This window comes from Carettochelys insculpta, chromosome 3 (assembly GCF_033958435.1).
Source record: "Carettochelys insculpta isolate YL-2023 chromosome 3, ASM3395843v1, whole genome shotgun sequence".
Lineage (NCBI taxonomy): Eukaryota > Metazoa > Chordata > Testudines > Carettochelyidae > Carettochelys > Carettochelys insculpta.
The window spans coordinates 173,213,647-173,228,371 of NC_134139.1; the positions used below are offsets into that span (position 1 = coordinate 173,213,647).

At 40.6% G+C, this 14,725-nt stretch overlaps 1 protein-coding gene across 3 annotated transcripts in view; it reads right to left on the reverse strand.

Annotated features, from left to right (window-relative positions):
- MYT1L (myelin transcription factor 1 like) overlaps window positions 1-14,725 on the reverse strand; it is a 178,346-nt gene that overhangs the window by 125,608 nt on the left and 38,013 nt on the right. For all 3 annotated transcript variants that reach the window (XM_074988935.1, XM_074988934.1, XM_074988932.1), the window contains exon 4: window positions 11,506-11,876. In XM_074988935.1, coding sequence (XP_074845036.1) covers window positions 11,506-11,876 — 371 coding nt within the window. The remainder of the gene's footprint in view (window positions 1-11,505; window positions 11,877-14,725) is intronic.

Consider the following 14,725-nt stretch of genomic DNA (forward strand, 5'->3'; position numbering starts at 1 on the left):
TGCCTACACTGCTTTTTCTCTTTCGAAATGATCTCTTCCAAAAAAGTGATTATGCAAATGAAGTATGAGATATGTAAATCAGTGCCTCATTTGCATTTCTGATTTCCCTCATTTGCATTCATCTTTCCCCATATGTCAAAATAGTCAAGTGGTATTTTGAAATGAATTTTGTGTGTAGCAGTGTTATTTCAAAATAAGCTATTCTGGAACGGCTTTTCTGGAATAGCTCATTTCAAAATACAGCTGCTGTGTAGAAATACCCTTAGGCCATTTCTACACAGGCCACTTCCTTAAGAAATGGCATGCTAATACAGGGAGCAAAAGATGCTAATGAGGGGTGGATGCAAATTTCCCACACCTCATTAGCATAACGTCACATGATTTGGAGACCCAAAAATTTTCGGGCAGACAGGGCCTCTGGAAGAAGGACTTCCTTCCAGAAGACCCCCGGTGGCTGCGCTTCTACACAGAGTTTTGGAGTTGGGAAAATAGTCTTCCAGACTCCAAATCATGTGACTTTATGCTAATGAGGCATGGGGAATTTTCATCCTTGCCTCATTAGCATTTTCTGGGCTGTTCATTAGCATGCCCCTTTTGGAACAAGTGGCATGTGTAGAAATGGCCTTTGTGTGTAGACGCTCTGTTGTTTTTTTCTGAAAAGGCCCAGCTTTTCTGAAAAAAGACTTGCTACTGTAGATGCAGCCATGTGGACACTATTGACAGAGCAGATCAATCTTTCAATCTGTTTTTTTGTGTGTGGACGCGATGTTTTGAAAGAAGTTTTTTTCAGAAGATCTCTTCTGGAAGAACTTCCTTTAAATGATTGCTGTAGTGTAGACACAGCCAAAGTTCCTTGAGGCATGGGCCCTTTTTCTATATTTGCACACTGGTATGCAGACAGACTGCACTCATCACATACTAAAGGTCAACAGTGTTTTAAATATATTGATTGCTTTATCTACTGAGTCCTGTCATTACATCACTCATCTGAACGTTCTACAGGGAAGTAGTAATTATTGGTCATTTTGTATTTTACTTGCTTCTTAGTTAAATGCTTCTGGTGCTTAATAATTTGAGGGTACAGCTTATTCATTTTACTGTAATGGGAGGAGAAATGACAATCAACTTTCAATCTGAAGCCTGATTTTAAAACCAAATGACTGTTTTAATTATTGCAGACAGTGCCAAGATAGCTAGGGGACTTCTCTGTAAAGATTCTAGTCCAGTGCTTTGCTAGAGGTCCAAGAAGCTTTCTAGCAGATGTCTGTCAGTAATACAGAACCTTTGTGTAACTTTAGGTCTATGGTAGGACTGCAGATTTGATGAAAGAGCAATGATATATAGATCAGAATGAACAAACAAGTGTAGAGTATACAGTGTTTAAAAGTGTATGCAATAAACAAAGAGCTCCCATCTCCACTACTAAATGGAAAAATAATTAAAATCATGACTTCTTTAATTACTTTTGTCTATTGGTAAGGCCAGGGCAAAAATCAGCTCTTAGAAGCAGCTGACATCAATGGAGTTACTTTAGCTTTACAGCAGCATAGCTGAAAACTGACATGATGCCCCATGCTTCAGTGCTTACCTAGCCATTTTCCATGACAGGCTGTCAGATCTAGATTGTCTAAGCTATGGATTCTAGTTTAATTTGATCACCTCACGTGATTAGTTCATGTCAAATAAAGCTGAATCTTCTCGGAAATTAGTTAACGCAAGGTTTCTCATACACAGATGTTTTGAAACACTCAATATATAATCTCTAGAACAGATTCTTTAAATCAATCAAACAAATAAATAAACAAACATCAACCACCTTAGCACCAGGAGTTATTTATATATTTAATATAGGGGAGACGATAAAAATTAATGAAGATTAATATCCATATGTTCTGTAACAGCCCATATATACCCATTTATTCAGGAAATTTTAATAACTAAACTGACCAAAACTAACTTGATTTTCCTGATCCTTTGAGCAGTCCTCTCTAATTACCACTTTTACATCCTTAACCCAACTTATTGCTCTTTTGCTAGCATTAGAGTTCTCTGTCTGTTGCTCAGTGCACTGACAAGCTGTCTGGCTAATTCTAGCTCCTGCAGACTCACATACTGTCTGTACTCTAAATTAATTCATTCAAGTGAATGTATCACTTAGAAAAGCATTGTCTCAAGTGAAACAGGTGACAGAAGAATGAGACTTAATTGTTCTGGAACCCATTACACAAAGGAGGCAAAAGTCTTACAACAACAGTTACGCATGATTATATAAATAGATTTATTATAGAATCATAGAACTGGAAGGGACCCTGCAAGATCATTGAGTTCAGTCCCCTGCACTCACAGGAGGACCTATCACCATCTACATCATCCTTGATAGATGTACATCTAACCTGTTTTCACATACCACATCTGAGAGCCCCACAAAGATCAAGCTCATGACCCCTAGTTTATAAGGGCTCTAAACACTGAGCTATCATAACCAGACTGTTGAATTTATTTCACAGCTTAATTTTGCCATTATATTTTTTCCAGTTTAGTTTTAACTACTGGTGGAATTGTTATAGTGCAAAATTCCAGGAGGAAAAATAAACTGCTCACTTCTCAAGCAGAAACTTTCACTTTTTTGCATGAAATCCTGGCTTGTTCATTCAAAATTCCAATAGCATACATGCTGTTAAGTCCACCTGAAGTTTTTCCTGAGTAAAATGAGCACAATTTGTCCCTCTTAGAGCAACAAGGGTACTGTAACAATTTTTACAGTGGGGGTGTTGAAAGCTGATGAACCAAACTGGAAACCCTGCACATAATGGAAACTGCTTCAAGCCAGGGGGTGCTGCAAACCCCACAACCACATCCCTTGTTCCAGCACCTGTGTAAAGCTAAATAAACCAAGAGTATTAGCAAAAGATGGTAATTAGAATCTTTACTATAGACGTCCTGATGAGTAGAATTTCCATGCATACTTTTGGAATCACCAAATGTAAATGTCAAGAGACATGTATGAAGCCTATGTATACTCTGCCTATATTGCTACATACCTTCTAGTTCTGGCTCTGGAAAGCAGTGGAATTCACAGGGATAATGAATATTAAAAGGTCATTTTTACATTCAGTGGCTACGGTTACACTACCATGTTCTGTCAACAGAAGTCACTATTGACAGGAGATTATCTGACAAAACTTCTGTTGACAGAGTGTGACCACACACAAAAAGCAAATTGGGAGAGCACTCAGCTCTGTGAACAGAGCCCCTGGACTGCCTGGCTGCTCTCTTGACAAAACAGGCATTCAGAAGCACAGCAGACAGGGCTGCCGATTTTTGTGGATGCCCTGTCTGTTGAGAGAAGCCCCCCGGTCATTTATATGGCTCTTTTAGCAATAGAAATTTGTTGATGAAGGCATTATGCCTCATAGCAGAGAGGCAGAACCCTGCTGGGGAAAATGCTGGTTTTGTCCCTAGGACGTCGACAAGAGGCACTATGTGAGTAAATGTGTAGCATGTTTTGTTGAAAAATCTCTAGTGTAACGGTAGCCCATATGAAAACCTTCTTTTATGTGCCATCTTCCAGAAGTGAGGCTTTCAAGGATAACATCAGGTCATATTTGTTTGGAGTATCTGTGCAGAGGGCATGTATTTCATTTTATTCATTAAGTTCTAGATTGAGCCTTTAGGCACATCCCTGTGTAACTGATGGCGCATAGCTGTGCACCAAAAGGTGATCACTGGTAAGGAAATTTATTTCAAAGAGTCATAGTAGATGTAAGAGTACACTCCTAATAGTACAATGTATTTCCTTTGAATTCCTCCCTAAATCCCACTGAGCTCCAGGAGAGAGTAATTTAATACAGTGTTCTGCCTCCCAGCAGGGGGAGGGGGAGGGAATGGAGTCAAGGATACACTCTGCATTTGTTCACAGGTAAAGAAAAATGAGAAAAGTATAGGATGCACAAGCCCTCGGATAGCCCCCTTCTTCTGGAATCAGTCTGTGTCCTATATGACTGTGCCCCTACTTCTCTTGCACAGCTGCAAAGAAACAGATTGCTGTGAAGTCCCAAGGTAATTAGTCATTATTCACTGAGGTCAATGCCATGTTTTCTATTAAGATTCAGGGCAACAGAGAGTAAATTACAAAACAAGTGCTAATTCAATCAAAACCACTATATTCACAGATAAAACATATTGAAAATAAAATTAAATCATTTGTTAAATAGTTCTGGTGTAAACATTTACAGTAATACTCTCTTCAAACCTCTTGTCAAGATAGCAAATTTAATTCTTAATACTGCATGGTCTGTTCTAACCCCATTTACAGACCTTCTGCTAATGTCAATGGAAAAACTCTGTGGACATATTTACAGCAGGGATCCAGTATTTGGATAAGCAAACTAAATTCTTCCCTTATATCGTACAAAGCTATAACTTGACTGTTCACTTTTGAAGGACCAGAAGATCTTGTGTCTGCATCTTACGTTGTGAGATGCTAAGTATGTAAAGCCCAAACTGAGCAAGATACTTAATCACATTCCCAATTATCAGCATGTGAGTTAAAGTCAGTGGACCTGCTCCTATGCTGAAAGTTGGGCACATGTTCAAGCACCATGCTGAAAGAACTGATACCCAGCACTGTTGTGCATTTACAAACAGAACAGTCTCTGATCAACATTTCTAAACTGCAGTGATCAGTCGGTCTATGTCTACACTATAGTGATCTGTCAACAGAAAATACTGTCAGAAGATATTGTCCAACAAAACTTCTGTTGACAGATTACAGCAAGATAGCAAAGCAGATAAAAAAAGTGATCTGCTTTGTCGACTGAGAGTGGCCAGACTAGCTGGATGCTCTCTCAATAAAATGACCAACAGTAAGTATATCAGCCAGGGCTGGCCAGTGACCCTGAAGCCCTGTCTGTTGATGGAGGGCCCCCTGGAGCATCCACACAGCTTTTTTGTCAACGATTCTGTTGAGAAGGCGTTCTGACTAGTGGGGGAGACAAAGAAGGCTGTCAACAAAAGTGCTGTGTTCTGTTAATTTACTGTCAACTGAAATCATTTAGTATAGCTGCTCCATGGGTTTTGTCAATCTACTAGCTAGCTTTTCTTTAAACGAATTTTTAGATGTGTGCATTTCTTCCCTGAGCTACTTGTTTTTTTTAAAAAAAAAAAAATCACACTATTATTTCCAGCTGAATTTGGATAGGTAAAGAGTGAATCCAATCAGAGTACTGCTATCTTAAAGTATATAAACTACTAAAACTGAAAATACTGAGCAATCTCTGCATTTATACAGGTCTCATTTGGTAGAAAATTATACATCAAGTCAAAAAGAAGACATCATGAATTTATATACAGTAACATGACTTATCACTTGCATACCACTGCATCTATGAAAACTAGAAATGAAAGGTAATATTAGTATACAGTACAGGTTGAACCTCTCTAATCCAGAACTCTTTGTCTGGAAAACTCCATAATCTGGCATGATTTTTGTTAGCTGGAAGACCTCTTATCATGGGTCTGGCCAAAGTTCCCATGGTCCCATAAATCTTGTTTACGGTCACCATTCCTGGCTCTCAGCGTTCTGTGCTGTTATTTTCTGTAATTTACCTCTAAATGTCTTCTAAGAGCCAAGGAAGCAGTGGAAGTGTTGCTAATGTGCTAAAAAATATTGACCTCCCATCATCTGGAAAATTCTCTCATCCGGCACCATCTGAGGGTGCCAGATAAGAGTGATTCAAACTATGTCAATAAACATCAATCAAGGGACTGAAGTCAGGTCTTCTAGTTATTACTGTTAGTTTTTCCCACCATTATACTATTGGTGGCAACATACTGCCATCATAGTATTTTTCGCCTTCTGTTATAAAGGAGGTGAAAACAGAGAGCAATGTACATAAATGGTAGAATCTACCAGCACATTCTAAATGCTTGCTTCTCCTTCTGTTTATTAAATCCTCTCTGATCCTTGAAAATGCATTCCTTTCCATTTACTCTTCTAAGCAGTGAATAGCTGTTTCCTGCCCTTTTCATTTAAGGCTGTAATTTCTTTGTTTATTTGTTTTGCATATATGGTACATGGGAGTCTAGCTTTTTTGCTTCAATTAAGATGGAATGCTTTACTGTGTTTACCAAATGTGTGAATGATTTCCTGCTAATAGTTTGAATACATACATGTGACTAATGTTAGGCAGCTTGGACTGGCCATCTCTCTGATACAGACCTGTTTATTATTTGATTCAGAGACTTAGAGCTTCTAAAGTTGTAATGACAAAAGGGATCTGTGTTCTAACACAATTTCCTCAGTACTTAATTTTTTTATCTGTAGATTGGTGTTTGTGCCTCCTTTTGCTCAGAGGGGCAGGCAGCCCCAGAAGCAATCTGATGAAGGGACCAGGTAGATAAAGGAGGGCACTAGCACAAGTTTTAGTATAAATTAATAAGTCAATTTCAAGACAACAACATATGTGTACCAGATGCCTAGTGTGTTGCTAACGGGAAAAGGCCAAATTTCTCTAGATTTTTAAAAACAGTAGTACACTTTATTTAAATGAGAAAAAGGTGAAACATTAATCTCTGCATTTACAAGAAAACAGTCAGCAGTGCAAAGATTTATAGTTGGTCTCCTTGAATAGGCTGCAACTGTGTCTTGCAGTTATTCAAACATTATGTGGCACCTTATACTGGTATACTGTATATGCTACTGTGAGTTTGAGGGAATTAATGGGGTATAAATGGAGTGTTTATCAGATCTATATACCCTTACCATTCACCTTTTAGTCAACGTCAATAAATCTTTTGTAGGACAATCATGTGAAATGGATTAGACCTGATCAATGTATTAAATTTACATAGATCTGGAATCAGCCTGACTCCTCCTGACCCTGAGGGATTATGAAATACCTGGAGTACAAGCCATCTTGAATGTCTTCATGTGATATAGGCTAAATGGTGCCTTGGAACATCCGTTCCTGGAGCTCCTCCAACGGAGATTTCTTTCTATAATAGAAAAGCTTTGTGAAACAGTCTTTGGGAACCAGCTATCTGAAGTGATGTCTCTCCGAAGGAGAAGTACCTGAGATTGCCTTGCAAAGCAAATGTGCCCTCAATATTTGACTCCAGAGATTTTCAGCAATAACCACCAAAGAGAAGGGGCACTCCCTAAAATTGGGATTTATCTTACTATCTCACTGATAGTCTTCTCATGTGGGCAGGAGTTTACAGGTTAGATTGTCTTAACAAGGGTCACCTGTCTGCTTTATCTTTTGGTGATGTGAAAGAACTTGGTAAGATCTATCTTTTCTTTAATAGTGGCAGTACTGTATGTAAGGGATTTTCAGGCCTGCGGTACTCTTTGATTGGATATATATCCCTGTTCTCCAGAGAGATTCATTACCTTTAATAGAAGGTTAAAGTGAATGTTGTGGCTATTAAAAGGGAATTTTAAGCATTAATTTTGATACAAGTTATTATATACTGAGATATGAATATAGGATTTGGGATCTAGCTCAAAAAGTCTTTGGTTCTCTTTAATTGGTATTTTGAGATTTGTAAGAGTGTTGCTTTAGGATGATTCCATGTCTTCTAAGTCCTTTATTATATCAAAGATTCAGCCATAGCATGGGATTCTCATTCAGTGAGAACTATGTTCCAAAATCACTTATGCCCTTTCGAAAATTGCAACCTAAATTCAGTATCCTGTTACATGCAGGTAACTACAGAATCATTCCATTAGTTCTTTGGCGTGTCTCTGGATCTACCCTCATGTAATTTAGACCTAAAAAAATTACATAATGTATTGTGTCATGTTTTTCATGCATGTTGCCTTAGTGATCATAGTTCGAACTGATAACATTTTCCTAGCTAACCTGCCCAAGATTTTATTTTTTCTGTCCATTAATGCTAGGTTTGGTTATGAGACATTGCGAAATTTCTATAATGTCATAAATCTACAGCACCACTGACAAAAGTTTCTATTGGAACTACAGAAACACCCTTATCTCCACAAGAAGTTCTACTCTGAGGCTATGTCTACACTAGTCCGGAAGATCAGCTTGCTCAGGGCTCAACTTCCAGGGTTCAGTTTCATGCATCTGGTAGGGACACGTGAAATCAACCACTCAGGGGCTGCAGTTGACCCCTGCACTCCTCGCAAGATGTGAGAAGTAAAGGAAGTTGACAGGAGAAACTCTTCAGTAAGGACGGCCAAGTAAGCCAAGTGCAATTGCTATAGCTAGAACTGTTTATCTGCAATGAACTTACTTGATGTAGTGTAGACATAGCCTTAGTTTCTAATGGTAATTATGTTGGCTGTGCACATACTGTGATTTTCCCCAGAATATGCTCCTAAATGATTCAGCTGAAGGAGCTCTAAAAATACAGGCAGGGAATTTCAGCAAATGATGACATAGTTCTATATTATGAGCAATGAAAGCTTGAAGACATTTTAGGTTCTTGGTCAAAAACCATATAAATTACCTCAAACATATGTTTAATTCAACATCTTCTGGACAACCCCCCAACAAACCAACAAACTACATTTAACTATATTCTCAACATTAGGCCTCCCAACTCTTTGACCTAATACTCCTTAGTATCTTCAGACATCAGAGGAATAAGGAACCCTTCTTCCTATTTTGTAAAAGGAAGAAGGGTTCTTTCAAAGATGGGGTTTATTTTGGAAAGAGACCCATCTACACTGCATTTTTTTTCTTTCAAAAGAATCTTTTCTGAAAGCAGATTGTGCAAATGAAGCATGGTATGTAAATCAGTGCCTCATTTGCATTTTCAATTTCCCTCATTTGCATTTCTCTTTCAAAAGAGGAATGCAAGTGTAGATACAGCCATAGAGCCTATTTCAAAATAGAGCTGTTGGAAGTTGCCTTATTATAAAATAGATTTTGTTCCCAGTCTTAACAGAACCTATTTCAAAATACCTATGTCTAAATACGCACTATTCCTCATAGAACCTGGGTCTACACTAGCACCCCTCTTTTGAAAGGGGAATGCTAATGAGATACTTCGGGATATACTAATGAGATGCTGAAATGAATACACAGTGCCTCATTAGCATAATGGTGTCCGCAGCACTTTGAAAGTGCCACTTTTGATTATGCACAGCTCGTCTACACGGGGTCCTTTTCGAAAGGCCCCTGCACACTTAGAAATCCCCTCATTCCTATAACCAAATATTCCTATAAGGGAATAAGGGGATTTCAAAATGTGCAGGGGCCTTTTGAAAAGGACCCTGTGTAAACGAGCCATGAGCGATCAAAAGGAACACTTTTGAAGGGCTGTGGCCACCATTATGCTAATGAGGCACTGCATATTCACTGCAGTGCCTCATTAGCATATCCTGAAGTGTCTCATTAGCATCCCCCTTCTAAAAGGGGGGTGCAAGCTAGTGTAGACCCAGCCAGAATGAGGTTTAGCAATTTCAAAATAAGCCAACTGCTATTTTGAAATTCTTTTGAAATCATTTCAAAATATTGTTTGCATTGTGTAGGTGCTAGGATAGTTATTTCAAAATAGCATCTGTTATTTTGAAATAATTTGCTGTGTAGACCTACCCTAACTGTATATGCAGCAGTACTACACACAAAAAAGCACCTTGTTCTGGAATATTTGTACCAGTAAACCCAATACCAACCTTGGCAGAAGGAAGTTTCTTTAGATACTGAGTCTTTTCCCTCTTTAAACATTTTTGATAATGTAGATTCATTATCTTCTTGCTGGGCCCAAAACTCTTGCAACAGTTCCACCTCTTAAGAAAGAACTGCTAGAGTTCCCGTGCAATCCAAGAGGATAGCAACTGCAGTCACACACCAGCCTGAGCTCATATCCTTACATGTGCTGAAAATGCAGGGTTCTCTGCATAAGGAAATATTCTCCCTGAGCATTTAAGGCTATGTGTACACTACAGCCATCTGTGGGCAGAAGTTACTGCTGGAAGATATCTTCTGATAAAATTGTACACGAATTGCGGACACACATGCAAGTGGCTTGCTGTTGATCCACTCTGTTCACAGAGAGCGGCCAGATCACCTGGCTGCTCTCTCGACAGAATGGCCAACTAGAAACAGAGAAAAGATGGCTGCCCGCTGTCCCAGAAGACCTAGCTCTCAACAGAGAAGGCCCCAGAGCATCCACAGTGACTTTCTGTTGACAGATTGTGAGAATGGCATTCAGCCTCTGGGGAATGGCAGAATGCTGCCGAAAGAAGTGCCACATTCTGTCAATTCACTGTTGACAGAATGCCTTCGAAATGTGGATGCTGCAGGTTTTGTTGACAAAACTCTCTAGTGTAGACACAGCACAACTCCTCTGGAATTTTCAAGCTTAGCTAGCTTATTTTTAATAGCTTGGTTCGGCAAATTAAAAGAGAATGAGGAAATTCTGTGAATTGAGGCATGAGCAACATAAATGCTCATAACCCTCTATTAGCTCCACAGTTGCCTGAATGAAAAGAGTCCTTCCTAAATATTTTTCTAAACCTGACCTAACAGAATGCTGAAACAAAAGTCAGACACTTTTCATGCCTGGCTCCCAAGAGGAATCCAACTGAGGGGTGCTCAAAGTTTTTCTTATATTTTCATTGATTGGTTTGAAACGTGAATCTACCCAATGAAAAATGTGTTCCCTGGAAATGGGAACAAAATACTTTTTAGATAGCTCACTAATCTTTCCCTTATTCTTCACCTTCACCCCAATATATTATAATGTAATTAATGGAAGTATTCAGAGGTAAGCAGTTAGTGATCATATATTTTGAAAAACAATGGTTACACAGTGTCCACAATCCCAGTAAACAGAAATGTTAATGGATTAGTAATAGCGCTATCGCATTAGTGAAGCTACTAACTAATTTCTATATAGTGAAAGGCATCAAATGTACGGTACTGTATTCAGAAAACATAATTTTAGAAGGACTTTCTTTTTATCAACCTGTCTCTCTCCATGGTTTTAATAAAATCAACTAAAGTACACAACATCCAAGTCTCAAAGAACCAAAGTAGGGGACAATATTATTTGTCTGAAAGACAGTTCAGGGCTAAATTTTCAAATCCACTTGTGCTCACCTAAAAAAAAATACCTACAAACATGTGACTGCATTTATCTGAATAATCACCACTAGGCAGATTCAGTAAGTGCACATGCAAATGATGAGAACAGGAATTTGCAGTTAACCATTTGCTTGCACCTCTACTCAGTTTTTGCATGCCTATTATGAATCCAGTTTCACATTTCTGCAGGCACTTTTTGGAACACACACCTCAGTATTTGAAAATTTGACAGCTAGTGGCATCAAAATATTTGAGAGACAGCCTTATTAAAATATATGTTAAAGAACACTGTGGGGTACATTTTCAGCAAGGCACAGAAAGATTTAGCTGCATGACTTCCATTAGCTTTAATGAGAGCTGCACAGCTAAATACCTGGATACCACACTGAAAGATTGACAGATAATACACACAATGTTTACTTTTTACTAATACTCTTATTATTACCACTTTCTTCCTCCTCTTCTTCCTCTTCCTCCTCTTCTTCCTCCTCCTCCTCTTCCTCCACATCTTCTGCTTCCTCTTCATCCTCCTCTTCTTCCTCTTCAATCTCTTCTTCATCTTCTCGATCTATTTCTTCATCCTCCTCCTCCTCCTCATCACCTTGCTCTTCATTGTCATCAGAATACTCCTCCTCCTCCTCCTCTTCCTCTTCTTCCTCTTCCTTTTCATCCATCTCCTCTGTTCCATCAGTTTCATAACACTCATCTACTGAAGAGTTGTCTGTTTTAACTGCAAAAGGTTTTCTTTTCGGAGCAGGTTCTTGGGGTTGCTTATCTTGTGTTTTTCTTTTTTTTGCCAATGGACAGCCATAAACACTATTTGAAAAAATAAAAGACTCATGTTATTACATTGTCTGGCAGTTCTCTGCAGCAGGTCACATTGTGAAAACCATGGTGTCATCTCATCAGGTTTTATAATTATTTACTACACTAATTGCTTTTCTTAAAATGTATGTTTCGGGGGAAAAGAAGCCACTTTGCTCAGGCAATAATGACCAAAGGTGAAGGCCCTTCCAAACCCTCACCCCGTCTAATTAGTCATTAAATGTCTAGAAATGCTGCACCCAAGGGTCTTCATTGCAATTATAAAGCTAATAAGAATATTTTACTCCCGCCTCACTGTGTTGTCTCTGAAGAATGTTCAACTTTGTTCTATGGTGGATTTTTTTTTAATTTACAGCAAATATTATTTCCTAGCATTTATTGATCAGCATTCTAATGAGTGAGCAAAGAATTTTTCATATCTTTAAACTGCTCAGTAAGATTCTGATCAGTTACAATTGGGGTCTGCTCCTGCAACATTTGAAGCCAAGAGTAGGATTGGACCATTACATAGTTATAATAATAATAATAATAATAATAATAGCAGCAAGAGCAACTCTTCAATTATTCACTATACCTCTTCATTATGTATCATGAAGGTGCACCAAAAACAAAGCAAACATAGACATTGGTAGAATTAATTTTAGAATGTCTCAAACATTCAAGGTAAAACTTATTCATGAAAATCCTATGATATTTTTGAAAACACCAGTTCTGAAAGTCACTCTTAGCAGAAGTTGGGTATCATTTGTTTTCTGATTATTTTAGCTGTAGGCACAATAACATTTTAGAGCAGAAGAGGATCATGTTACTTTTCTGTAAGTTTGTTCACCTTTTCCCATCTTAATATTTTCTCCATAATTCTCATCACCATTTTACCACCAGCATTTCTTCCCTAGAGAGCTATTGCATACATTATTACCCTCTGTGAAAAGAAGTTTCACTTGAACTTTCTCTTTGTCTGAACTTAACTGCAGCTGAAAGCACATTAGTTTTGAGCCTGTTTTCTGTCATCAATGGTTTGTGATATCCAAACTCTTCTGTGTAGCCCTTTATACATATCAGAATACCTGCACTTACTCGCTTCTTTCACAATCAGTTTTCCTACCTTTCTTGTTATCAATCACTAAGAGACTTACATTTTTCCTAGCCACCTGATATCTATCAATAGACTTTGAAGACATAGGGTTCCTCCTGCTGCTGCTCAATGCTCCAGATGTGTACAATACTCCTGATGTGGTTTGTATGGGTGCCATAAGGGTCTCTTTTGATTTGAACTATATTCCATTTTCCCTAGGGTGACCACATTGCCCTCTGGCAAACACAGGATGCCAGCCATCAGGGATGGGGGGGTTCTGTTCCACGGCTGTTCCGGGGTGGGGGCTCTGCAGCCTCCTGATGAGGGGAAGTGGGGGATGGGGGCTTGTAGCCAGACAAAGTCTCCCCCTTACAAGCCAGCTTGCTCGCTGCCCCTCCCCCACCGAGGAGCACCCAGGGCACGGAAATGGCTGCTGACAGCACAGTCTTTGATGTCCTCATTGAGGCCCAGATATGTTAACTTATCGTGACCCTGAGAAGCAGAAAGTACAGCTAGAAGGCTAACAGGCCAGACTGTCAACATGGGGGGGGGGGACCCTCAAGAAATCACCCCAGCTGGCATTGATCGATATGATGCACACACACACACACACAATCACCCCAGAAGGGGAAGTGCCCCGCCTGCACAAAAAGAATGTCCTGTACTCCTAAATTGCTTATCTCTTGTCTTACAAATGCAAACTAAGTAGAAATGCCCTTGTAACAAACTGGCATCACAAAGACAGACCAGTATGATCTGGCACCATAGATAAGAAAGAGAATACGTAACCTAAAAGGGGTATAAAAGATGGGTCCAGCCCCGCCCCCCGCTGCACACGCCATCAGCTGTGGAGCTACCCCACGAGCACCGACTGGTGGGAGCGGCTGGTGCTCAGCGAGTGGGACAATGACCACTGGCTCCAGAATTTCTGCATGAGCCGGCAGACATTCCTGGAGCTCTGCCAGTGGCTCACCCCCTCACTGAGGCACCAGGACACCTTCATGGGGAGTGCCCTCAGCATCGAGAAACGGGTCGGCATCGTTGTCTGGAAGCTGGCCACTCCAGACAGCTACCGATCCGTGGGGCAGCAGTTTGGCGTGGGCAAGGCCACTGTCATGGCTGTCCTCATGGAGGTAAGAGGACCCACGGGGGAGGAGCCCTGGGGTGGAGGTCAGCCCTGGGGGTGGAGGGAGTCCTGGGGGGGGGAGGGGGAGAGGTCCAGACACACCCTGCACGCCCCTCACTGGTGCTCTCCCATGTCCTTCCCCTGCAGGTCGTCCGCACCATCAATGCGCTGCTCCTCCACAGGCTCATGCGGCTTGGGGACCCGGATGCCGCCATAGCAGGCTTTGCCACCCTCGGCTTCCCAAATTGCTTCAGGGCTCTGGATGGGACCCATATCCCCATCCGTGCCCCGGAGCACAGCGGAGGATGCTTCCTGAACAGGAAGGGCTACCATTCTGTGGTTCTCCAGGCCTTGGTGGACAGCCGGGGCCACTTCCTGGACATTTATGTTGGGTGGCCTGGAAGCACCCACAACGCCAGGGTGTTCAGGAATTTGGGCCTGTGCCGCCGGCTGGAGGCGGGGACCTACATCCCCCAGCGGGAGATCCCTGTGGGGGACACCACCAGGCCCCTCTGCGTTGTTGCAGATGCGGCATACCCCCTCCAGCCCTGGCTCATGCACCCTTACACGGGCCATCTGTCAGCCAGCCAGGAGCGCTTCAACACACGCTTGAACCATGCGCGCCAGGTGGTTGAGCAC